This window comes from Lepisosteus oculatus, chromosome 22, assembly GCF_040954835.1.
Source record: "Lepisosteus oculatus isolate fLepOcu1 chromosome 22, fLepOcu1.hap2, whole genome shotgun sequence".
NCBI lineage: Eukaryota > Metazoa > Chordata > Actinopteri > Semionotiformes > Lepisosteidae > Lepisosteus > Lepisosteus oculatus.
The window spans coordinates 10,164,758-10,190,446 of NC_090717.1; the positions used below are offsets into that span (position 1 = coordinate 10,164,758).

Here is a 25,689-nt window from a genome sequence, read left to right on the forward strand (position 1 = left end):
CAGTATGACAATTTATTAAATCATTTATTAAACACCAATTTGAAAAAAAAATCCCACGTTATTAATTATAGAACTCCACCTAAAGCTACAGTACGCCAGTGCCTTAGAACAGGTATTCACTTCTGGTCCTGGTCTAATTTTCAATCTATCACCCTGGATTCTAAATAACTCCAATTGTTCACTCACTGGGTCTTTCCATCTGAAGGATTATGAGTTACCTGAGAAACCTGCGGTATTTTGGCCCTCCAGGACCAGAAGTGAATATTAATGCTTTAGAAGGACAGCTTGTTTCAGGGAGCATCATTTTCATCACGAACACTCTAATTAGGCAACATCTAATGGCAGATCCACCACCTGAAATCAGCATTCCCTCTTTTCGGCTTGATTGTTAGTTACTGAGTCAGAATGGCCAAGACATTTATATTAAATGCATTTTTTAAGCAGCCCTACGCTCTACTTGTCAAAAGAATTAACAGTGATGAGAAAAATGAAATCTATTTCTGTCCAGGTTCTCCGACAGGTTTATAAGCATCGGTCAGACCAATTCCACCCACAGTACGGTTTCTCCAATTAGAAACCAAACTGTGATTTTCAGTACCTAGCACAGCAGCAGAAAACAAGAGTGGGTGGTAGGTGTGAAACCGAGACACACCTCGGTTTTAGATAGATACACCTAGTGTAATCTATGACCAACCCTGCTGCTGTAGTGGCTGGGCCACAGTTGCACAGGTTTGATCTTCTGTCGTGATGACAGGAGCTGGGCAAGTTTTAGAGGTCAGCCATTCAGCTGTGATGACTGCATGCAAACATGAACATGGTATTCCTAAAGTGGAGCAGGAAGGGGCGGTACTTGATTGCACTTATTCAAATAAAACAATCCTACGGTTGTAAAACCAGAAGACCGACGCAATGGGTTCTGATGCACACTTAGAATACTGCACTTTGGAACAGTGACATGAACACATGCATAAATAAAACCACTCCCCTTGCACACATACTGGAGCAGTGGTTCCTAACCACTTGGAGGAGCAGCCTCTTCTCTTGGGGTTTTACTCAGACAAGTTCTTAATCACAAGGGTTGTTAATGGGGGCATACCTGTAAATTCGCTTTCTCATCTTAAAAGGTCAAACGGGATTGGCAATTGATGAACCTTGTAGCAGAGTGATGAAGTAAGTCATCAATTTAGAGCCCTGCAGGAATTAATTAAAAACATCAGACAGGGTCCGTCCAGGACCAGGTTTGGGAACCATTACAACAGATGGCTGTGATCTCCATTGTCCAAGAGAAGGAGCACAATACATCCTTAGTTCATCAAGTCTGGTGGACAACTGTAGTTGAAGGGCTGGTGAATATTGGCATTGTCCGCAGAAGTCAACTAACTTTAAAAGCAGCCTATATATCAATTGCACAATAATGGTCAACGAATGGGGTGTGCTCAATTCTCTGGAAATAACTATGTATAAAGGAGCAAATGTAATAGGAGAAAGTGGGGCTATGGAAAACAGATGTCAGGGATATGTGCAAATTTTGTACTTTAATTTTTTTATTAACCCTACACATGCCTGCAAATCACAGAAATGTGAAACGGTCACAGAGATACAGTAAAAGTCTGCTCATGACCATTGTTTTGTCCGGATTCTGGATGAAGATGGGACCTAAGGATGATTAAAAAAAAAACTCCTGCCTTCATAAATACTGCAACACTAAGCTGCCGTCTTCCTGTAACCCACATAAAATAAAAAATATTCTGATACATTTTAAAAATATAATCCTCTCACAACAATGCAAAAACATACTAAATCTCAAATAAAATAATCCCAGCTCAATGAAAACACACCAAAAAAAGACAACCACTCAATTATCAATTATCACCCAACTCTACACATCTTTGTTGTGTTCTTTGCCTCTCTACCATTCCCACCTGCTAAATCCTGTTAGGAGCCACAATCATTTGGGTTAACTCTTTATGGTGTGAAATACAGCTTGGGGACTTTCAGTTCAGACCTACCAAAGACAGCTCTACAAAGAACAAGCCAGGCATAAATTAAAAAAAATGAGGAACGATCCAAATCAGTTCTCACAGTTCTAGCTATAGGATTGCCTTTTCTGACTGTTCTCATAATAAGGCTTAACACATTCCTTGCCCCATCATAAGAAAACAAAAACACGATTTCAGATCAAGAAAAGCGTACTAGAAATTCCTTAGAGACGGGAAGTTCAGAGGTCATTATCCAATAGTTCTTTCCCATCTTTAACCTAATTAAGAATAAGCTGGATTCTCAAACTGAACAATACTGAACAAGCTGACCTGAACCTTATAATATTTCAAGCAAGCTAATGTCACTGCCCTGCCGTCTGTGTCCTGGACTGCTTGTACACTTGGGTAGGAAGGCCACTGGTGCGCCTGACACTGAGCAGGTGGTGGTAGCCCCCTGTGAGACAGGTGGGGGAGGGGGGGAGGCAACTCTCTTTGCTCCAGGGGGCAGTAATTCTGAAGCCACCCTCTCATCACAGACACCGACAGAGACGCACACAGCTCGCACTCGACCACCGAGCGCAGGCGGGTCACTGCATGCCGAACCACTGCTCCTGGTCCGCCCACTGCGCCGCCTCGCTGTCGCTGCCCTCCAGGTCCCCGTCCTCCCCGCTGCCCTCCATGTCGTCCACGTCCTCTTCGGCCGTGGCCTCCGTGGGGCTCTCCTCCTTCTCCATCTTCTGCATCCCTTCCAGGGACTTCTGGTCATTGGGGTCCAGGCTGCAGGGACACACAAGCGCGAGTGTGTACTGCTGTCTGCGGGGAAAGCTCAAGAGTGCGGAGCCCGATTCCCACACAAACAGACCACACGTCAGCTACTGGCTCGTATACTTCAGCTCCACTAAAAAGGCCCTAAGCTTGAAAGCATGATCCATGCCGTGTTACCTGCAAGATCAAGAATCTGAATAGTGTACCAATCATGCACTATTGATCACTTGTACTGAAATGTCTCCTATTTTTTAACAGTATTATCCAAGTATGAGGGGACCAGATCCAGTTTTGGTTACTTTTTTAAGAAAAAAAAGCACATTTAATATTGATCCTGTGGAAGAAACAAATATTTTAAGATTCAGAGTCATCATTTGTTCACAGGAAATGCCTCCACAGTCTGTCATTTCCCTCTGGTGTCATTGTGAAAGGCCACCACTAGGGGACACTGCCTGACGTGCAACAGTAAATGATGCAAAATTACAAAAAGCACCACAGGCACGTTTATTCTTTAGAGATGTGTTGGTCAAACGCCCTGTGACCTTGTTTTGAACAGATAAGAACGATAAAGGAAGTAGCCATGAAAAACTTATTCCCCGCTAATAGCAGCAATGTTTGAAATGTTCAAACATTGACAATAAAAATGTAAATTCAAACAAAAATTACTTTAGAGCTACTTACCTCAGAGCAATGCTATATTGGTCCATAGCCTCCTGATAATCATTCACTGCAACCAGAAAGTCACCCAGAATCCTGTGCAGCACACAGTCACTCTGATTAGCCAAGGCGTTTCTCAGAAGAGCAATACCTTCCTCGTATTTCTGTTCCCGACCTAAAACAAAGGGAAAAAAGACTGATAAACAACTTAATATGACAATCTACTTTCAGCATTCTTGACTACTCTAGCAGTTTTGAAAACTTTAGTCTAGTCATTACACAGTACTGCGTTACTTTGCTACAGAGCTCTGTAATTGTGACACGATGGCAAAACACTTTGCTAAGAACATTTGTTTTAATAAAAACAGAAAGGAGGAATGTAGACAGTACCTCAATCTGGAAAGTAACATTATGCACTTCAAACTTAAGTTCCTCCTTCTTTACCTCAGTTCTGAGCCACACTCACAGTCCATCCTGAAAGGGTTTTTTTTTTAGCTGACACTCACTCAGCAGCTCTGCTTTCTTCACGACCGCCTTGATGTAATCAGGTCTCTGGGCTAAAGCCTTGTCCAGCAGTGTCTTGGCTTTCTCCTGGGTCATGGGGTCCTCCAGGCACACTGTGGCCAGGATAGTCAGGGTCTGAGCATTGGCACCAAGAGTCTTGTAGATGTTGTTGGCCATTCCCATTGCTTCCCGAATGCCATTCGATGCCAGATAGCAGTCAATCAAACCTGGAGCACCCGCATTTAAAATAAAGAATGAAAATTGAAAATAAAGAATTTGAAGCTGTTTACACGCAGACAGGACAGACAGGTCATCGGTGCTGTTCACTAGACAACCGTTGATTTCTGGGGTCATTGTGTGTCCGTTAAGGAAATGTATCTGTACTTTCAGTTCTAGTCCATGCACTATAAAGACAGCTAAAATTGTATAATACTCAGATTCAAGTCTGAAGATAACCTCTAATTATCAGAATCAGGCAGCAGTAGCGAACGGGCCTTGCCTTCGTAGCAGTCCAGGCGGCAGGGCGCGAGCCGCATGGCTTCCCGGAAGTGAATGATGGCCTCCTGCACACGGCCCATGTTGCGCAGCGCCGCCCCCTTCAGCAGCAGGGCCTGCACGCTGTTGCTGTTCAGCTGGATGGCCTTGGCCCCCAGATAGAGTGCCCGCGAGTACCGCTTACTGTAGAAACTGTGGCACCTACATTCACACAGAACAGAGAAAACACTGATCAGTGGACTTTATTCACAGCAAGACAGCCAAGGGGTGACTTGGGCGCCGTAACTCAGGTACGCTTGTACTGATCATCCAGGAGGTTAATAGTGGAAATTTGATCACAAAGTATTTCTTGGAGTAAATCCATTCATCCATCTTTAAACCATTTTATTCAATACGTCGTCAGGGGAAGCCGGAGCCTGTCCTGGCTAGCAATGGACGCAAGGCAGGATAGACCCTGGATGGGACACACCTGTCAAATCTCACACAGACACACACACTCACACCAGGGCCAATTTTCCCAAATGTCAATTATCCTACCAGTATGTCTTCGGACTGTGGGGATAAACCAGAGCACCTGGAGGAAACCCAAACGAAAAGGAAGAGAACATACAAACTCCATGCGGATAAAAGCCCCAAGAATTGAACCCAGGGCCCCAGTGCTACAAGGCAAGCTGCCACAAGGCAGCAATACTAGACACTGCGCCGCCATGCCACCCGCTTGGGAGGAAATACCCACTCTACTCAAACAACAGATCAAATCAAAAGAAAAATCAAAGGACTGCAAAAGTAAGTAAAATCAGTAACTGTACGTTTTGTCTCTCACAGGTGTACATCATAACACAGAAGACGCCTTATCAATGTTGATATCAATTGCATCTTCCAAAACAGTGTTTGTGGCATTACAATACTGGTGTGACCAGTTAAGAAGCATGTCCTGTTTCAAGTACATCTCTTCATAGTTTCTAACCAGAGCTGGCAGTAGGGGAGAGAGGCAACAAAGCCTCTCCACTCACTGGCTAATAAAGAGTCAAGTGCCCCCACAGTGTTGCTGTAGACTAGAAATCAAACTCAGGATCCTGCAGCTGTGCTGAACTTTCCCAAAACACTCACCCAGATATGACCCAGGGCTCAGCATGCTGGTCAGAGATATTGAACAGTCTTCCGCCCAAGATCTCCACATCCTCCAGGTGTCCCTCACGAGCCATTAGGTACCCATAGACATCCATGCCTAATAAGAAAGACAACATGATGGCCAAAAAGGAAAGTAACAGGGAATAAATACCTGGAACTAATGTACGTCACATTCTAAAGGAAACAAGCTCAGAATGTCTTACATTTTCTTACATGTACATTTCCATGCACAAGCATAAAGCCTTGAGACACTGCGCCGCAATTAACATCTAATGCAACAGATAGTTGCAGGAGATTGTATGTGAACAGCAATTACAAAGTGTAAATGTGAGAGACGGTTTGGGTGTGAGTGCTTTATGGCTCATCTCAAAGAAACCTTGAGCATGTGAATGCATATTTAAAGGAACGACGTGAGAGTGTGAAGTGTATGGCCTTAGAGGAAGAGTCTGCAAGGTTACCTTTCCTGTGTTGGGCTGAAGTCTGAAGAGGTGAGCCGTAAGGGATTAAGGAATCATTTGGGGGAAGCACAAAAAGAAAAATTTCTATTAAAAGAAACAAAACGTAGTACTGCAAAGAGTACAGTCCGTTACCTTTTATCAAGTAGGGATCCAACATCTGAGCTTGTTCAAACTTAAGAATTGCATTTTTAGTGTCCCCAGCTCTGAAGTACAGATCTGCCAGGCTCACTAGCAAATCAGCATTGTCACGCAACAGAGATTTCTTCTCCAGGGAGCTTAGCAAAAGAAAGGGTATCATTAGAAGGCTTAGTAACATAGCCTACAGTTTTTAATGGTACACGCTGTACAGTGTCATCAGCAAAAAATAAATGCCAATGCTCTCATCACACAAATTTCAGACATCCTGCATCTTTACATTTTGTCTTGAAAATGTGACTCAAACTTCTTTATGCAGCAATCTTTAGATATTCGGCTCACTGAACAGAAAATCAACATGAGTCACACTTTAACTCATTCTTTACTTCATTAAAATCCCTATGTCTAATAAATGTTTGCTAAATATAAAGGAATTGTGTATTGAACTTCCGTAGCACTTTGCATACGATAATAATAATTCCTTACACTTATACAGCTTTTTCTTAACACTACTCTCAAAGCACTTTACAGGTAATGGGGACTCCCCCCACCAGCCAAAGTGTGCCAGAATGCTCACCACACACCAGCTATCAGATCCAGTGCAGTATCTCAATAGTGCAGTACTATGCACTAACATTGCTTCTTTAGGGGCTATATCTGCACCACCAGCAATGGCCACTAGGTGGTACCTTTTGACACTTTTTGGATTTGATTTTTAAATATGAAGATGGGAAAAGAAAAATGCCATGAAAGATTTACAAACCAAACCAATGCTAATACTTTTTTAAAGAACAACAACTCAAGAATTCAAGCAAAGTTTGTCAAAATCTCTTCATCATGAAAAAACATACATTGTAAAAACTGAATTACTTCTGTTTGATATGTAATAGTAATAGTAACCACTGGTTCTGTACAAGTGTTCTAAATTGAGAATTTAAATCACCATATATTTATCTTTGACAGCTAACAGGAAAATGAGATTTAAAGGCAGTTTGCCTAGTATCTTCTTTCAGTAAATGGATTTCATCATTTTACGGAAAACAACTGGCAATCAGACTTTAACGGTACAGAAAATAACAAATGTTATTTACAAATGTTATTTTCTAAATAACACTTGCCAACTTTATTTTTTCATTTGTAATAAAATGAACTGTTTTGCCAATACTGGAACAAGTTTATAAAGGCTAAGACTGCTTCTAGGTTTTGCAGTTCTTTATTTAGTGAAGGAAAGAGTTAGCACTGCTTTCTGAAGATCACTACAATCTAAAAGGAACAGAATTTGCCTATCGTAAAGTCTTGTGGGAGTATGGAAAAAGCTACTCAGTCACATTGAGTTCCCTGGCTTCTTCCAGGAAATGGCAGGATGAGATTCTTGGATCAGTTAACTACCAAGCAGGCTTCATAGACTGAATGACCTCCTCTAGTTTGGGACTTTTTTATGTCTCACCAGATAGTATTGATGGCTCTCAGGTTGTCCCCAGCATGTGAAAAAGCATAGGCCTTTATCCACACGGAAAGCCAGTCCAGGCTGGGGATGCTCTGAATCACGTCCATGGTCATTGATGCGACTTCTGCTCCTTTGACAGACAGGGACAGCAGACCTGCAAAACACACCGACCTTTAATCCAGGAAACAACATGAAGCAGGACCACGTACGCCGCTGACTCTAGTTATAACCTGGCATTACCCGATGTTTTAAAAAATAAAAAAGATGATGGATTTCCTCGAGCTGGAGACGTGCAAGTGTCAACTATAATATCTAAGGAGAGTTCCAGTATTCCACTAAAGCAAAACACTAATGGCATCTTGTAAGATATTTTGCAGGATTCATTTGACCATCTTCATATAAAAACTCCATAAATGATTAACATTTTGGTCTAGTTTACCTTTTTGTAAAAAAATGATGTCCTATATTTCCTTGCATTAGGTTTTCTTTGCTCTGGAATTTGGCAAGTGGTGGACTGCAATGTGGCAGTATACCTAAGCACCCTTTATCGGTAATAATTCATTTAGAAGGAATAAATGGTAGCATGCTAGGGTAGCATTACAGTTGGGAGTTATATACTTTTCATACAGAAAAACAATGCACTACATCAATATTCTGACTTTAAGGGTGCACTGAAAATATTACTGGCACATTTTCTTTACATGGCTGAAAATGTAAACTACTCCAATTTTTACATAGTTTTAATTAAAAAGGGTACTATGTTTCAAACCAAAGAAAAGCAATACAACCTAGAGTTGAAATCTTAAATTCTATTTAGGTCAATTTCAGCCTTAAAAGCTAAGGGAAAATGTGCATTAGGTATAACAAAAGTATACAGTCAAAGCAGAGAGCATACACACACACACTCCAGAATTCTTACTAGTGCAAAAGCTTGCAAAACTAACTTCCCTCTCAAAAACGGGCCATTTCTAACTTGCAAAAACAGACATTTTGCAAGCTAAATATCTTTAAGCATCTAGGGGAGATGGAATGGGATACCATGTGAAAACAAACTACATATTAAAAGTATGTACCGATAATAGCATCAAGAGCAAGAGGACACTGTCTCAGAACTTCTTTATAGCTGGTTACTGCTGAGCGCTCTTGCCCAGCTTTCCTGTACAAGTTAGCCAGCATCATGTTGATCTGAAAATAAAAAATACACACTGCTGAGTGATTTCAACATCTGAGCTTAGCTATCCAACATATCAAACACCAATTCTAATGAGTATTTTAAATAGCATGTTTAGTGTAGGTAATTTGCACTCTTTTATGAAAACAGAACATTCCTAAATAATAGGTGAAGGAAACAATCAATGCACTGATTTGCATGCAGACGTTTTTATGGCTCTAGAAATAAACACTACTATACTACACTACTAACAGAAATACAAATAACCATTTGCTAAGATTAAAGAGTTTACAAAACTTAGAATACATAAATACATACAGTATATACTGACATTTATTGAGCACAACACTACAGCTAACCTTGGGCGTTCTCTGCCTTGATGGAATCCCATCCAGAACTGCAATGGCATCTTTATCCAGCTTGAGAATGGTGTAGCACTCTGCAATTTTATACTTCACCTCAATCTCAGACGGAAGGCTCTAAAAACAAGATATGTGGACTCTTTATCACTCTCAATTTAACCTGGAGGCTAAAAATTCTAGATTTTATTTTTATTGCCTTTTGGCATTTGTCATATTGAAGTCAATTCACCTTTTATACTACGTTAATTTGAAATGACTATTTTAGAAGCAAATAATTTCAGCTTGTCACACTAAATACTTGAACAAGACCTCTGTGTTCCTCATGCACAATTTAGATTTGCATCAGTATATATATGACCCATCTTTCACTATAATACAAACTTAAAAATCCAGTTGATTTTAAAGCATTCATGTGATTACCGGGACCAAATGGATCACCCTGCCTGGGTAGGTTTTTTTTTATCTCTGAGTGACCAGTTAAATGGTACCTAAAACTCTTAGTCAAGTAAACAGTATGTACCTGTCCTTGCAAAGAGGATGCATTGCTCCCAGCAGAGGTCCTTACTTTAGAGGTCTTGCTCAACACTTTCTTCTGCTGCAAAGCCATGCTGTACTTGCAAGCTGCATTCCGGTACTCCTTATCATGGAACAGGGCATCCGCGTGGTACACCAGCAGCTGGTATTTCTGCGATGGGGAAAACAGCTCCCTGGAAAAAAAACATTTGCATGCACATAAAACAATTCATGGATTTAACAAAATCTAAAATGCAGCTGCAGGAAATAGCTCATCAATATAGGTAATGCATACTATAGACACTTCTGCAAAAGAGCTCAACACAAGCAGTGAAAAGAGTATGGTCTACTCTGGTGCTGTACTCTATGTTGAGTAAATCCCAACATTTACATTATTTTTTTTCTGCTCTCTCCGGAGATTTTGCAAATAGTTTGCATAAATTATTTACAACTATAAAATGATTTGCTTGTGAATGGATGTACTCATTCCCTTGTCTACGTCCGACCTATATTCTATTATCGTTTTTGCATGAGTGCACTAGTGCATACGGCGTACCACTTCATCACTTGTTTTGAGCACTTCCGTTACACTATAATAGTGAGGTATCATATTTAATGGAGCTCACACATCTTCGTTAAGGGTTTAAAACACGTTTTCAAAAAACTGTATTGATAAAAGCTCCACATATACTACATATTATATGCAGAGGAGTTGGTCCAGAACCTGTCAACGAAACGAAAGGTACATACGGGTTGTTGTTACTCATTGTAAGTAACAAACTGCTCAATATCCTGACATTGGAGTGGAGTCCGGCGGCTGCCATCTCTCGAACGTGATCTATAACATTCATTTTTTTAGCAATTGTGGTTTCCAAAGACAAAACAATGGACAAAAATAATCAAAACAGCTTTCGTTAAACCCTCCTGAAAAACTTCTCCCTTATTGCATCAAATATGGCGCCTCTGAGGTCTTAAATAGGGGGGTCCTTTCAAACGCTGCCTTCAACTGGCCTCTTTAAAATTGTATTTGTTTTCCTCGCCACAAGAAGATAACACTGAAAACCTTTCAATCAATTTTGGTAGTGTCAAGGTGGTCGCCTATTAATTCTGGAAGCGTGCCTCTTCATTTGATGCCCTGGGTCTCCGCAAAAACACGACCTCAAACAGCACTGAAGGAACACACACACATAACTAAAATGAGAGTCTGTGTTTTATACGATTTTGTTTCCACGCTTATTTGTTTTTTTTGTTTGTTGTTGGGTTAGTTTTAAAGGAATTACAAATGAAAGAAGGATATGGGATATTTTTAAGCAGGAGATAGCTTGGACGACCCCAATTCTCCCGAGTCAGCGCGCATGCGGTGTGAGCAGCTTAAATCACTCCGGGAGCCCTAAATGTGTCAGACAGGCAGCCAGAGACTCGGCAGGAAGGAATTGGCGGATTTCATAGCATTTTTTATTTATTTGTCGATATTCTCTTACAGATAACCACGTCTCTATCTATCTATATATATATTTTATCTAAAACAAGCCCCACATACCATGACTGAACAATCAGCGCTGCTTCTTCGAAAACAGCTGGCAGGTTAGTGAGAGCGACTCGGTCTGGAGACGAGATCGAGGTTTTAGCAGGATGTGTTGTTTACAAGAAGCAGTTATTCTTGAACTTCAGCTTTTTCCTTCGTGTGAGGGATGAGTTTTATTTTTTAAGCTTTCTTTGCTAGTGCCAAAGTGTTTGTGTAACGCGGTAGCGGGTGATAACGACCTAATTCGGTTGTTGGTTTTTTTTTTCCTTTTAAAAAAATGTGGCTGGTTGGCGTATCTTATACAGTAGTGAGATTTAGCTCCTCTCTTTAGCAGGCTGCACGTTGGTCGTGGTTTAGGACGGATTAATCTTATTGGGTTGTTTAAGAGTTCCAATTTGTTTTTTTTCCCCCAACAAAATTGGTTCTTTAAAAACGAAGCTGGAATCGTCGTGCCATTGAAATGTAGAAGCGGTTCAGATGCAAGGAAGTAATTGGCAACTAGCTAAACTTTGGGGGTTTTTTTTGGTCGATACAACCGCATCATCTGCTCGGCTGGACTCCCTTTTAACGTGCTTAAACGTTTATAAATTACCTGTTACAGCTACAATCTACAACGGGGCCGAGTTGTGTCACTTTCACCGTATCCGTACATAGTTTTAAAATACTAATGTGTCTCTTAAAAAAAAATAAATATCGCGTAATCCGAGTCAACCAGAACTCTCCCCCACACAGGTAAAAGCCACACAGCCCTTGTGTATTGCGGTTGCTCATTTTTTTTTTAATTCTAATGTGATTAAGCTGTTTTATTTTTATTTATTTTGTGTCAAGACCTGTGTTTCGAAAGCTGATCTTTTGGCTTTTGCGCAATTTACGCCGTTCCCAGAATTCCGAGTGTGTTTTTTTGCGGGTGGAAAACTGAGACCCTGAGTCTTCGGCTTGTAGCTCTTTCCCCCTCCAGGTCTGCTCCTCTTTGGTTTTGTGATTCTGACGTTAGGATTAACTTTTAAAATGACTAATACAGAGTACCGCCCCCACCTGGGAGCAAGTGTGGCACAATAATTAGCCTTCTCCTGCATTTCTTGAATACAGCCGAGCAAAAACTCGTTTTGCGCACCTTTTCCTCCTTTTGAAGGGCTTTGACTCAGCATTTTTGTTTTATTGAGAGATGCGATGTTGCAGAGATGAACTGCAATGAGAGAGAATTCGACTTAGGATAGAGGATCCTGAGATCTTGCCTGTATGCAGTATGCCGATATTCAGTTTAAACCTTGAATGTGATCTCTCTGAGAAATAATAAGAGCATATTATTCGTACTGTTTCCTTTGGCTCCTGGTTGTCCAGGGTGCCCTTATCTTATGCTCCTGGGTAGTATATGCCCCAGTACAGTTTCCACAGCGATCTAACGTGTATCAGGTTGCTTGACTCATTTACTCTGCATATGTATCCTGTTGACTGTCTGGTAAGTTTATCCTGTTTGCACTGTGTAACCAGCTGTTCCATCCTACTGGAGGGAAGTGTTTAAAATTGTGTTTGAATTTCAGAGCTCAACAAGAACCCTGTGGAAGGCTTCTCGGCAGGGCTCATCGATGATGATGACATCTACAAATGGGAGGTGGTCATAATTGGGCCACAGGACACGCTGTTGTAAGTGTGGATTTTAAGTGGCTGTCCTGGTGCTGTGAGGGCGGTAGAAACCTGGTCAGATGTCAGACTTTTCCTTCTTTATCCGTTTGCTCTAATGGGAGAAGATCCTAAAAATCCAGGAAGAACAGTAGCTGAGAGTGCATGCAGTTAGAAATGTCCTAGTCATAGAATAAGAACAGGATAGCTTTGAAATCATATGCACATCCAAAAGATTATAACCGTGTCTTTTACTGTATTTAAAAGCCCATGGGAAAAGTGGTCAATAGAACCTGTTTGATCGTTGTTTGGATGAAACAGGGAATTAGAAGAGCCTTTACTCAACTGCTTCTGTTCTTTATCCCTCTGCTCCTACTGTATTCAGTACCTCCATTTACTGTGTATTCTCATTGTGAATATCTTGTGTATTTGTTATTGTTGTTGTCATTCTGTAAAGGGCTTTGAGAAGGCACCTTTAAAGGTGCTCTTTAAAATAGTTTATTATAATAAGAAGAAAAATGAGGTGGTTCGTGTTGGAGTTGACGGCTTTCTTACACTCTTTGTCAGAAAAACTGATTTACTAGAGGGCATGTATGTATTGGTTTAATATAGCTGTGATTATAATAAGGAAACTCTATTTTCCTTTGAAACTGTAAAGATAGAGTTCAACTCGGAGGCTTCCAATTTTGGGGACACAGACCGGAAGAATGTGACCAATCTTCCAATAAAAAAATTGATGGAACAACTTAAAGATGTTCTGCTTCTAGCTTCTTCTAAATTGGTCAGGGAAGTGGTGGCACAAATAGTTTAATTAAAAAATCTTAATGATTTAACTTTTTAAAGCAGTAAAAAAAAAAAAAACTAGATCCAGTTAAAAGATGTAAAATGCAATATTTCACTCGTGCTTATCTGGGAACGATCAGACAATGTGCATCAGGCTGAAGATAGACTAAAGTCCTATATTAAATACTGAGATAGACCTGCAGGACCTGATGATATTCTACCAAGTCTGTTCAAGGAAATGAGATGTTATTAATAGTCCATGAGCAAATCTCTTCCATCAGTCTCTCGAGACAGGTGTTGTAGTTGCTGACTGGAAAATTGCTACCGTAGCACCCATCCATGAAAAGAGTGGTGCAACCACACACAGTTATATCTTCGTTTGTAACTTCATGTTGTTGGCCACATGACAAGATGAGCTGAATTGCATCAGTAGTGATTGCCTACAGATGGCCAACACCATCTTTATCTTTCTTTTAATGCAGTGAAGGAGGGTTTTTCAAGGCTTATCTGACGTTTCCTTATGACTATCCCTTGCGGCCTCCAAAGATGAAGTTCATTACTGAAATCTGGCATCCTAACGGTAAGGTTACTAGTTATCTATCGATTGTGTGTGGAAGTGCTGTGTGCATTGGTTTATGGACATGTTCTTTTTCATTTACCTTACTACCTGTCCAAGAGACTTGCACATTTCTTGTAAAGAAAGAACATACTGTAAAATATTAATAGTACCACATCCTGTTTTTGTTAAGTGCAACTATCAGGCAGGAGTGATTGAACGGTACAATTGAAAGCACCCTCAGATACAGAGGTGGATAGTAACAACTTACTGTCCAGCTTACAGGTTCAATTTATAACACTCATTAGCACAGACTAATTGAAATGTCTTTTACCAACACTGGTAGTGTTACTCTGGGAAGGTTCGTCTTGAAAATCCATGTGAATCTCTCAAGACCTAATAGTGAAGTCTATTGCTACAAAGTGACCCGTTAGAAACGAGTATTGTCCCTCCTGCTCTGGTTTGCATTGTCTTCAGCTGCCATTCTGGATGTTTCTCAGTCACTCAGAGACAATGCCTGTTGGACTGGAATGACATCATGCATTGGATTCAACACTCTCACTGCTCCGATGTTTGATGGTACTATACTGTTTTATCATTTTTAACATGCTGTTCCTTTAAAGTCTTACCCAGTAACTCTAAATGGTTGGCATGCTTGAATCTGTTTATGGAAATCTCTCAGCTGGTTTCTGGTTAAGATAATTGTGGTAAACTGAAACTCTGAAGCAGCACCGTATAAAATGTATTGATAACCAGTAAAGATGGTGGGTGTCAGGAGTGAATTCCGTTTGCTGATGTAGCCAAGACCAGGTGACCCCTTTCAGCTCCTGAAATTCACGTCGCGGCCACTTGGAAAGGCAACCACAGCAATCGCCCGCCAGTGGAATTCTTGCACGACGGCTCCTGGTCAGAGCTGGTGGCACCTCGGAAAACCTTTAATGTGTCATCCTGGATTTGAACCTAAACGGACCACCTGTCACTGATCCCAATGAGAAACGGTTTTGCAGAAGTACCCGTCTTTAGCTGCGAGGAAGAGCACCCTTTTAAGTCTAAACTTTTTGCTGGTTTTAGAACGTTATTTCATCATTCTTTCTTTGTTTAGGGAACAAAGAAGTTGATCCCACTAGGCTGTTGTCAGATTTAAGGGATTTGATCTCTGTGCCGGTGAATGAGGGAGCTGACTGGTGTGTTCCGCATGACGGATCCGGTGTCTCGCAGGGCTCCACCCGTCCCAGTTCTGCCCCAAGGGGGTGGTTCCGCTGGGTTTCTCACTGTGGTATGCTCTCCCCCCCCCCCCGGCCCAGTGGCGAAGAACGGGGACGTGTGCATCTCGATCCTGCACGAGCCCGGGGAGGACAAGTTCGGCTACGAGAAGCCCGAGGAGCGCTGGCTGCCCATCCACACGGTGGAGACCATCATGATCAGCGTCATCTCCATGCTGGCCGACCCCAACGGCGACTCTCCAGCCAATGTGGACGCCGCGGTGAGCTCCGGCCCTGGCGGCACAGCCCGGGGGTCCCGAGCTTGATTCCAGCTTGGGGTGCCTGTATGGGAGAAATTCTCTTGTTCCGTCACGTGGGTTGTTGCTATCCATGTCCCCAAACCATGTGAGTTAGGTCTGACTGGTTACACTCAAGAGTCTCTTTCTGGGAGGAGAGGGCTGTTCCCAGTACCACTATTCCTATTCCACTGCTGAGAAACCAGACAAATAAGCATGATAGGCCCAGTGGTTTAGTAGTAATACAGTGATCATGCCAGTGATAATTTAAGCAATTAAAGACCTTTGGGTGGCTTTGAATTCCAGGCAGTAAGGTGACACAGTGGTTAGCATTTCTGCCTAACAGCACTGGGGGTCCTGGGTTCAATTCCTGGGGAACTATCTGTGTGGAGTCTGTGTGTTCTCCCTGTGTTCATATGGGTTTCCTCCCGAAGACATACTCCAACCCTGTATTGGATAAAACGGTTAGAAAGTGGATGGATGGAGTTATGGGTCTTGCATGTTTTGACCCAAATCTTCAGACCCCAAAGTATGCACTGCTGTCTGTATGCGCTCAAACACGCTAAACACTTGTGAAGGGGTGGGCGTGACTGTTAAAGTGGTCCCTTAAGTTTTTTTTTTTTTTCTAGCTTAGCCTGTGATAAATTCCCTCATTAGCAGGGTAATGTCTCGTTTTTGAAGGCTGAGATGAAATGTAAGATCGCCGTGCTGTCTGCCTTCTGCAGAAAGAATGGAGGGAAGACCCCAATGGCGAATTCAAGAGGAAGGTCGCGCGCTGTGTGCGGAAGAGCCAGGAGATGGCTTTCGACTAGACCAGTCTCGTCTCCTGACGGTCTGAGATGCAAGGTGAGTAACTCTAAGAACAGTTTTATAAAAACTCAGGCTCTTGGTTTAGCAGCTAAAGGCACAGTAACAATTCTGTAATGTTTTATTTCTTGAACACCCCCTGATTTGCTTTTAACAGCATAACATGGCATTTCATTAAGGTTTCAGAATAAGCAAGTCTGTGTTAGCAGGAATGGCAGTACTTTACTGCATTATCATTGTGTGCTTTAACCTTTAGCATGGAATGAAGAAGGGATGGATAATCTGTCATTACAAAGCTTGTCCTTCTTGTGTTTTGTGTACCGAGGTAGGGTAAGGTATTAATTCACTGTACATGATTGTCTGCTTTGAATTAGTGGATCAAAGAATTCTTTTTTCTTTTAAACAGATTTAGGAAATTACTCTTCCTGAAGAAATTATCTTGATCTTCAATAAAGGCTATGTGTTTTGCACCCTTACTTTCACTGTTTTGGGAAGGGCAATTCGAAACTAGCCACACTGGTTGTTCTGAAATATTTTTTTGCATTGTGAAGAAAGCAAGCAACCAGCTGAATATCTTTGCTTTCCTACCTGGAATTGTACATTTAATTTATTTATTTTGAGGATTGTTATAAACCGTGTAAGATATCACTTCTGTAAATTAACTTGCTTTTTTATCTGCCACTAAACCGTTTCTACTTTATATCAGGTTTCTTATGCAATTTCTTGGGTTTTCAATTGTGGTGCTTGAAGAGACTGTGAAACAGATTTAAAACAATTTCTCAAACTCTTTGCTTGTTTTCCCTGACTGCTCAGGGGGCACTCTTGCAAAATGCATTGGTTTTTCTCCCACCAAGGCTGCAACATTTTCAGTTACTCACAGCTGCCTTAATTTGTTTTTGGGAGGTATCCTGTAAAAATACCAGGCAATAGTTAGAGTGTGCTTCTGCTGTCAGACTAGGCCCCAAACTGTCAAAATGCAGCCCCTAGGTAACCACGGAAACAGACTAGATTTTTCCCCTGCTGTCAAACCAGTTTTTCCCTCTGTGGCTCTGAAAAACGAGTCCAAGAAAAGAAACTTTAAGATGAGCAAAAATAATAGTGCAGATGAGCCCCAAAAAATGCTGAACTTGAGTTTTTTTTTTTTTTTACACCTCCATGGATTCACCTTGAGCTTCTCTTGTGCATTCATGAAGGGATTTGTTCATCTTTCTCTGCTGCATTTGAAATGAGTGTGGGTTAGACTTGCACAGGAATGTGTCTCTCCAAGCTCAAACACTTTGGTTCCGTTCTGGGTTTTTTTTTTCTCCCAAATTTGGCAGAAGCACACTTTAGCACGGCAGTGACGTGTCTTCATGATTTTGACTCACTGGGTAATTACACTTAAAAGCTGGCTATGTAATCTGCTTTTTCTTTTTAAACCCTGTGTCTACTGCTATGTTTTTCTTTCTGTATGTGTGTGCGACATGCTACAGCAAAAATTGCTTAGCAAAGGAAACCTCAAAGTGGAAGAGCAGAATGCAGGTCAAGGTGTGTACTACTGCACTACAGTGTTTGCAAAAGGTCTGGTGTAGAGCCTTGAAAAGTCTTAGAGGTGTCATTTGTACAGGAATAGTGAGCAGGAGATCTTTTACAGAATGCCTTTTCATGGTGATCATCTTGAAAAGCATTTTATGAAGTCAATTTTCTGTGGACCAGGTGCATTCAATGTACTATTGCATTGTGAAACAGAAGGGGCGATTGCAAAACGGTGCATTTGGCATCTCCCATTGCTGAGATAAGACCTTGCAATTTGATTCAAATTTAATCGAATAATTAGTTACCAGGTTGTGCCAAAGAAATGAAAAGCAGGCATTTGAATGGCCTTGCAACGGGGCATTGTAATTTTCCATTTTAAGTAAGAAATCCAGCAAAAAGAAAACCTGTAGCAATGGCGGGGGGAAATAACTGCTTTCAGAGGTGCTTCATGCTCCTATACAATATATCGGGTATTTTAAAAAGCTGGCATACTGACAGGTTTAGGTCTTTAGCTGTTTTTCATTGTTTTTGGATTAGAGAGAACACACCAGCATTTATTTTGATTTTGGACACTGAAGCCTCCCAAGATGTCAGGTTGTTGGTAAATGATCAGATGATGTACTGGATGTTTAAAAGTCTGCATGCTGGCAGCTGGTATTTGCATTGATTTACGTTTCACAAATCGCTTTTACGCTGTTTTCAACCCCTTCTTATTTTTTGAATATCACTTTAAAGTAATTAATGTTGTAAAGTGTTTTTTTTACATTGGCTGCCACTACAGACTGGTCTACACTGTACGCGTTTGAAAGATCACAAAGCAATAGAATTAAAAAAAAAACAGCATTTATTTTGTTACTTTTTAAGTTTTAATGTTACTGGGGGCAGTGATCTTATTTGTTCTCCCACCAGATTAATTGTTTGCTGGTCACTCTGGTTTGATAAATTTTACCTTTTCCTTTACCCCCCTTTCCTGTTGTATTTTTGTGTAAATTGTATTTAATCTGAGCCCAATAAAATGTGTAAAACCTCTTTACTTGCAGTTTCTTTGCTGTGCTGTAACAGGAGCTCCTGGTGGTGCCCATTTTACTTTATATTCTCTCTTTGGGAAACCAAGGTTATTATATTTGAAATTAAATCCCACATTCTTGCTTTCTAAACATGTTTCCTCCATTCAGCCCTTACTTTCAAGTGCTTCCTGATGGGAGCTGTAACAAACAGCCCCTTTTTTTACTATCTCCAACAGATTATTGCTGTCTTTACCTCTGATTGGGATCAGTGTTGGAAAGGCAGACCTGCATGCAGTTCTTTAAGCACCTGGAGCAGGTTATTACTGCTTAATAATCTTAGTAATTTTTGTTGCATTTAATCTAATTATACATCTAAAAGCATAGGCCCAGCCCATCTGCCATCAACACTTGTACACCCAGAATCAGGTGGTAGGTTTCATTTACAAGCAAGCTAACAGCTAACACCTCTGTCTTGCCGTTTTGATTTAATCCATGCTTAAGTGACAGTCTTAAATTAATGATTGGGTGATGTTCTAATGGATTTAAACCTTCATAAAGATGGTCATCTTCATGGACTGTAGCAACCTTGTATCACTCTGACCACAAAATGCTGACTTTTTAAAGGGTACTGTTTCAGTGTCATCCATGGAAATCTGACCATCCAAAAGAATATTTATTGAAATGAATCAAGAACAAAGAGCATGTGATACAGTCATCGTATAACTTTAAAAGTTGAAGGGCATAGCATCTGATTTTCAGAAGCAGTAGAGATAAGATGTTATATGAGTGACAGGTATGAAACAGCATTTGGGAATTTTAGCACACACAAAAAATGGCAATTTCTTAACTAAGCTGTTTAAAACACTTGAATTATTACTTTCATCTGTATCCTGTTCTTGTTAAGCACCAGCTCAACATTATAACAGAGAAAGCCCGAGTTATACACTTTTATTTCAGTACATCCATACACGGTATAAAAATGATCTTGGAGGACAAATATGCACACACACAGTTGTAGCCTAGCTGCAGAGAGCAAGAGTGGGTTTTACTGCCCTGGAGCAGAAAGGCTCTTGTTCATGAACTGCTTCTTCACAAAGCAGGTCCACCACTGCAACAAGAAGAGAACAGTGCATTACTGGACGACACACAACCATTGCCAAACTGTCATTATGAGAATGATACTGGGTAGCTCAGTGGTTAGCAGTGCTGCCTCACAGCACCAGGGACCCTGGGTTCAATTCCTAGCCTGCTGTCTGTGTGGAGTTTTTATGTTCTCCCTGTGTTTGCATTCATTTCTTCCCATAGTCTAAAAGCATACTGTTAATGAGCATCTGGAAAAATGAGCACTGGTGTGTGCGTGTGGCAGTTAGAAAAAGTATTATAATTAATACAGTAAAAAAACTAATTGTATTGAAATGAGTACTCTCACCACAAACAGTGGGACAGTTTTACTTCCCCCACACTAGTCATCTGTGCCCATGGTATACAAATCATCATTCCCCATGCCTTTCAGTTTCCAACTGCGTACTCTACATGGCCAGCCAGTCAGTGCTATGTTAAGAGGGGCTGGATACAAGAAAAAATCCTAAACCTCCTGAATTAGTATTTTTAAAATGCAGGTCAGAGGTACAGATTTCAGTACCTTCCTTTTCCAGTTTGCCAATTTGTATAGTAACCTACAAGTTTACAGTGCATGTCATGCATGAAGCTACACACACCCAGTATAGCAAGTGCTAGGCTGTTGCAAAGCCTGACGAATAGTCCTCACCTTGCTGGGTTTATCAGTCTGAGGGTCAAAGACTTTTTCACACAGCCGCAAGCCCGTCTCCTGTCTGATCTGCTGCAAGTACGCCCTCATTGTCTCTGTGAACAGAAACGCAAGGTTGACGGACAGTGGAGGTTAAGACACGATTAAAGGGAGGGGCTTCAACTCGAATGCCTGGAAACCTCAAAGGTACCCAGGAAAGAATCAACAGCTCTACCCAACAAAGACAACTGCTAGCTCAACAGGGAACATTATTCTTATTTGTTTACTTTTAAACAAAAGGTCAGGTAAAGCCTTTATTCCAAATTTATACCTGCCCTAATTTTTCCAGAATAAATACCTATAATACAAATATCCTGTATACGATGTGTGTGTAAATAAGGCAGCTCATTTATAAGTCTAATCCCTACTAAAATGTATTCCTATAAGAGCCACATCACTGTGCCAGGAAGGTTTTTAATAAAGAATGGCAGATGAAATACAGGTCTCTACTTTTATGAATGCTATAGTTAAAAACTGTCTTTCAATGTTAACGATGTTTTAGACTTTTGTTCTTGATTTTAGAAATGATTTTTCTGTGGGATTTTACCAGTGTTGCTGCATCCCAGCAAAGCAAGATTCTGGGAAGCAGGTCTGAGCACTGGGCTGCTGCTGCAGGCTGGTGCTGTCCCCTACCTTCCTCCTGCTTGTCAGCCGGCTTGGCGTACATGGCGTTCAGAGGGAACCCCGGTTCTCCTGGAATGGGGAAGCTGGTGATTCCCAGCGTGTACATTTCCTTCTCTCCCTGGCCTCTGGAGTTGCACTGTAGACAACCGCAACCAGGTCACAATCAACAGCTGAAAACCAGCCAACTCCACTCTTGCAACACATATTTTCTCCTTACCCGGTTGGAGGACCCACAAGGGAATGTTAAATAGGTCTGTATTATGATAAGAGGACGGAGTACCTCTTTCTAATGTGAAATTGGACATTTTCTGTAGCATCCAATTCCACACCTTGTACCACCTGTTCAGTGATAAAAGCACTGTTCGTGCAATGTCATTACTGTATTTCTGTTGCATTGTGCTAGTACCTGAACTAGGCATCTGACAGAACAGACGCTGTCCTTAATGCACTGGCACTGCAAGCCCAGCAGGTTTCAGGGGTCCCTATGATGCAGAAGTCACCTGGCTTTCTTCTAGCTCGGACAGCACTTGGGTAACTGCGTGCATTCACCTGGGCAGTTCTGATCCTGATTGATTAATGCTCTAGGCCTTGCCCTCAAAGAATGACCCAACCATCAATGCATGCAATGTCTTCTGAAGATTTTTGATTTGGTGATTTGGTTTGGTGTTACAGTCGAAAGTTACTGCATGATCCGTGCCTCTCTCACCTTCTGAAGCTTCTTGAGACATTCCGAAATGTACAAAGTCACGTAGATTAAAGTCCGGTCAGCTTCATTCTGCAAAGGAAATCAAAACCAAACTTTTTAACCCATTTTAAAAAACAAAGCAGTGTTTCTTGGCTCCATTCTTTGACAAGCAGTTGAGTCTTTTGATTTAACTAGGAAGTCCAAACCTTTTTGACTTTACTAACCTCCAGAACAATGTGCTTTAACCTCTTATAGACAAAATCACCTCCAACCTGACTGTGGCAACCAGTAATTGAACATCAAAGGAATATTTTTCCCCAATATATACATTCAAGACGAACAGTACAGCGTGCTGTAACTCTGAAAGGAAGAACTGTGGTAAATACCCAGTACAGCTCTTGTCTCTCTATTTGATCAAGCTCAGGGCATTAATGAAGGGAGAATAGTTTCTGAACTTCACTGGAGGAGCTGCAGTGGGGCCCAGATGGAGAGCTATGATTAGACTCTGAGGCATGGGGTCCTGTTGCAACTGAGACAGGCCCAGACAGGTAGGCACCTTTCCCTCCTGGAGGAGGCAAGAAGCAGCTGTGAGCCGAGGGCAGAGGGAAACGCCCACTCCTGAGCGGAGCTGTGCTCTGGTCACAGGAAAACACACCATCCCCACTTCCTGCAGGGGTACTGCAACAGTTACCCCATCATGCAGCAGTACCTCATGAGCAATTTCGGACAACGTAAAAAACGAGTCAGACCACAGAATGTCTTGGTAATCACACCCACACGAAAATTGTTAATTTAGGAAAGTTAATCATCTTGTTTGATTAAATAATGTAGCATTATTACAATGGAGCACAAATTACAGCTGAATGATTTTACTGCACAGACTGCATGTTCTCTGAGTGCAATACTAGTCAAACCAGACAAGTAGCCAGGATCCTTCCCTCTCTTTTTCCGTCAGAATGAAACTTCACGTTTCATGATTCTATTCATTTGTGTAAGACGACTTGCCTGAACACTAAAAACTGTTTAAGAGACGGACAACGTCACATCTTAAGGGATCAAAGGAAATTTGAAGAAGTTGTTTCCGATTTTAACAGGCTCGTACTGCTGTGCTTTACACAAACTCCTTTTCAATAGAAGAACGCGTTTTGTTTCTATTCGTACGTTAACAATATAAATGCAAAGGTGGTGTGTGCTCATGTGCTACATGGGGGGTATTTTCACTTACCTTAATTTCATAATTCTTGAAGAAGACATTGGCTTTGAAGTAGTAGATGGCTTCGTCAATGATGTCAGAATCTTTGGCTAAGATGGGGGAGAATGCGTGTATGTTAAGCGAACTGAATTTAAAAAATCAAATGGTGATGGGTAAAAAACAAACAAACGATGATGATAGCAGCGAATCTTAACATTTCGCATCAGAGAAACTTTCAGTAAGAGCAAACTTTCCAAATAAGGAAGCCAGAGACGTTCGGGTCGTGACGTCACAACCATGCAGGTCTGGTTTTGACACGCAGACGCGAACAAACCGCAGAAAAGTCAAGCGGACGGAAAATATCTGCCCGTGCATAGAGACACACGACAGTCCAGTCGCCATCATGTAAAATCGACGTTTGTTTTTTTTTTTTTGGAATAATTTAATCCACCTGTCCACAAGATAAACCTGGAATATACATTAATAGCTGATGTGTGGTGAGCGTTCTGGCGCACTATGGCTGCCGTCGCATCATCCAGGTGGATTCTGCACATTGGTGGTGGTGGAGGGGAGACCCCATTACCTGAAAAGCGCTATATAAGTGTAAGCAATTATTATTATTATTATTACATGAAGACATGAGAACAGGAGTAAACATCGCGTAAAGCTGAGCAAAACCATCAGCAACACAAGACGCACTGTTCACATGCCGCGCTACCTTCCAGGTTTCAGGGTAATTCAGACCACCCAGGCTCAGGGGTACTCACTTTCCCTGGGAGCCGGCCCTTTAAACTGGGTTCTCAGGGGCAGCAGAGCCATGTTTCCAATCAGTTTGGTGTCGGGGTCCATCAGGTTCGAATGGTAAGCCTGCACAGAACAGAACAGACATGCACGATCGGCTTCCCCGCACACAAACAAATCACTCCACAATTCAGAGCCCTGTCAGCTGAAGGTAATGAGGATTTAACATTCGTCAAACTAACTAAATTACATATTTTGGTGGGATAAAAAATGATACATCTTGAAGTTATTCGAGTACGTCGGAAGTCAGTTTTAACCCCCGACTGTTGTTTGAAAAAGAAGCATTTTATACTTGGGGATTAGGAAGTGTTTCAAATAAACACCCGTAAGATGAAGCTTCTATGCGTTGAAGTGCGGGTACTTCTTTCCTCCGTTGCCCTGTGCAAAACGTGCCTCGTTTCCCTGTGTGCAACGCAGCTTATTTTTTACTTTTAAAAACCAAAATGTTAAGTTGAATAATTTAAAATTCCTACTGGGCCCGATTCACTTCCTGAAAAAAAACCTATAGATTGACTACTGTAGTCGCTCCCAGTGCCTTTTCACATCCGTTTGGTTAACTACAAAAAGCCATGGAATAAACCAACAGTAATTAAAAGCAGGCTCATACACCTACGAACATGAACTAAATTAACTAGCAAAACTTACCGGCATTTTGAACCTGTATTTTCTCCTGTTAACACCGATAAAATGCTGTCAGACCCGGCGCACAACACTTCCGCTGTCCCACCCAGAATCTGCACCAGCAGGAAGTGACAAACCGCTTCCACCTTCCAGCTGTAAGTGCACCGCACTGCCACAAGGTGGCGCGCAGCACGATGTACGTTTTCTTAAAACGTGAGATTTTACAGAAGATCAATTGTATCGAAATCCTTAAAAGCACTGAGCTAAAATAAACTCACTGATTTTCGTTTTCGATTTGCGAATTATACAGTTAAGTACACGGATAAACAGAAAATAAAATCCAACATGTTGGATTATTATATAGAAAATAATCAGCTTAATTGTTTAATTGGCTAGCGAGACCTAATCAACTGAGACTTTCCAGGAGCTCGGGTTTTACACCCCTGGACCACCCTCAAGGCCTGGGACACCATACACTGCTGAGAACCCATATCTTTAAATTGCTCTAGTCACAGCAGTCGTGACAGGTGTAGCTTAATAATACGGGTCCCTTTATCTTTATGACATACAGAGACGATACCAAGACTGGCAGACTGAACACCTACTGGAGTTCAATTAAAAGTAAATCAGTGGTTAACAGAATTGTCGTATCTTGGAAAGGGCTTTATGTGAATATATTTAAATAGAAATTAAAGTGATGTTGTCTTTTCCATTTAAATGAATTTGATCACGACTGGAAGATGTGCTGTCTTTTGACATTGTGTTTGAATTATCTTGAGTCATAATATATATATATATTAATCCATTAGTTTTATTATCCTTTAAAATAAAGAGCATGTGATAATGTGTGGGAGTTGTTTTGCAGTGTTTTTTCTTAATCAGATTAGATGCTGTATTCTTCCAAAAGGTCTTAAGTTAACTGTGCAAGAAGCACCGAAAGTAACTTCAGCATAAAACCATTCTATGAAAAAACAGGAAGCTGGAAATTGATTTTCTGTACTGTGTTGAAATAATGTACTGTAAAATATCTC

The 25,689-nt window shown here is 41.3% G+C and overlaps 3 protein-coding genes across 5 annotated transcripts; 1 reads left to right on the forward strand and 2 right to left on the reverse strand.

Moving 5' to 3' along the window:
- Positions 1-5: 5 nt before the first annotated feature.
- Positions 6-10,579, reverse strand: anapc7 (anaphase promoting complex subunit 7). Of its 2 annotated transcripts, none has more exons than XM_015366146.2 (11): positions 10,368-10,579; positions 9,670-9,811; positions 9,102-9,221; positions 8,645-8,756; positions 7,572-7,725; positions 6,122-6,264; positions 5,511-5,628; positions 4,405-4,601; positions 3,908-4,132; positions 3,426-3,576; positions 6-2,756 (listed from the first exon to the last, which is right to left on the reverse strand). In XM_015366146.2, exons 1-11 carry the CDS (start codon positions 10,466-10,468, stop codon positions 2,567-2,569), a joined length of 1,653 nt encoding a protein of 550 aa, XP_015221632.1. In that variant the 5' UTR covers positions 10,469-10,579; the 3' UTR covers positions 6-2,566. The 2 variants fall into 2 exon arrangements, with proteins under 2 accessions (XP_015221632.1, XP_006640333.1); XM_006640270.3 differs by having other exon boundaries at positions 9,625-9,811.
- A 401-nt stretch (positions 10,580-10,980) lies between these two features.
- On the forward strand, positions 10,981-18,950 carry ube2g1b (ubiquitin-conjugating enzyme E2G 1b (UBC7 homolog, yeast)). Of its 2 annotated transcripts, XM_015366350.2 has the most exons (7): positions 10,981-11,201; positions 12,684-12,786; positions 14,028-14,125; positions 14,579-14,680; positions 15,406-15,584; positions 16,325-16,445; positions 16,813-18,950. In XM_015366350.2, exons 1-6 carry the CDS (start codon positions 11,159-11,161, stop codon positions 16,409-16,411), a joined length of 612 nt encoding a protein of 203 aa, XP_015221836.2. In that variant the 5' UTR covers positions 10,981-11,158; the 3' UTR covers positions 16,412-16,445; positions 16,813-18,950. The 2 variants fall into 2 exon arrangements, with proteins under 2 accessions (XP_015221836.2, XP_006640334.2); XM_006640271.3 differs by lacking the exon at positions 14,579-14,680.
- Positions 18,951-19,582: 632 nt separating this feature from the next.
- arpc3 (actin related protein 2/3 complex, subunit 3) lies at positions 19,583-24,794 on the reverse strand. The gene is made up of 7 exons (XM_006640420.3): positions 24,683-24,794; positions 24,004-24,103; positions 23,270-23,346; positions 22,066-22,134; positions 21,369-21,495; positions 20,697-20,791; positions 19,583-20,036 (listed from the first exon to the last, which is right to left on the reverse strand). Exons 1-7 carry the CDS (start codon positions 24,686-24,688, stop codon positions 19,974-19,976), a joined length of 537 nt encoding a protein of 178 aa, XP_006640483.1. The 5' UTR covers positions 24,689-24,794; the 3' UTR covers positions 19,583-19,973.
- Positions 24,795-25,689: the final 895 nt, after the last annotated feature.

Excerpts from the sequence above, each read along its gene's own strand:
- anapc7 (XM_006640270.3), bottom strand. The coding sequence starts at position 10,468 with ATGAATGTTATAGATCACGTTCGAGAGATGGCAGCCGCCGGACTCCAC. Across the intron at positions 7,726-8,644 it reads TGCTCTTGATGCTATTATCG|GTCTGCTGTCCCTGTCTGTC; the intron begins GTACATACTTTT and ends TGTGTTTTGCAG. Across the intron at positions 4,602-5,510 it reads GAGCCCTGGGTCATATCTGG|GTGCCACAGTTTCTACAGTA; the intron begins GTGAGTGTTTTG and ends GTGTGAATGTAG.
- ube2g1b (XM_015366350.2), top strand. The coding sequence starts at position 11,159 with ATGACTGAACAATCAGCGCTGCTTCTTCGAAAACAGCTGGCAG. Across the intron at positions 12,787-14,027 it reads GGGCCACAGGACACGCTGTT|TGAAGGAGGGTTTTTCAAGG; the intron begins GTAAGTGTGGAT and ends CTTTTAATGCAG. Across the intron at positions 14,681-15,405 it reads CACTGCTCCGATGTTTGATG|TGGCGAAGAACGGGGACGTG; the intron begins GTACTATACTGT and ends CCCCCGGCCCAG.
- arpc3 (XM_006640420.3), bottom strand. Across the intron at positions 22,135-23,269 it reads TCAAGAATTATGAAATTAAG|AATGAAGCTGACCGGACTTT; the intron begins GTAAGTGAAAAT and ends TTTCCTTTGCAG. Across the intron at positions 21,496-22,065 it reads GTCTCAAGAAGCTTCAGAAG|TGCAACTCCAGAGGCCAGGG; the intron begins GTGAGAGAGGCA and ends GGTTGTCTACAG.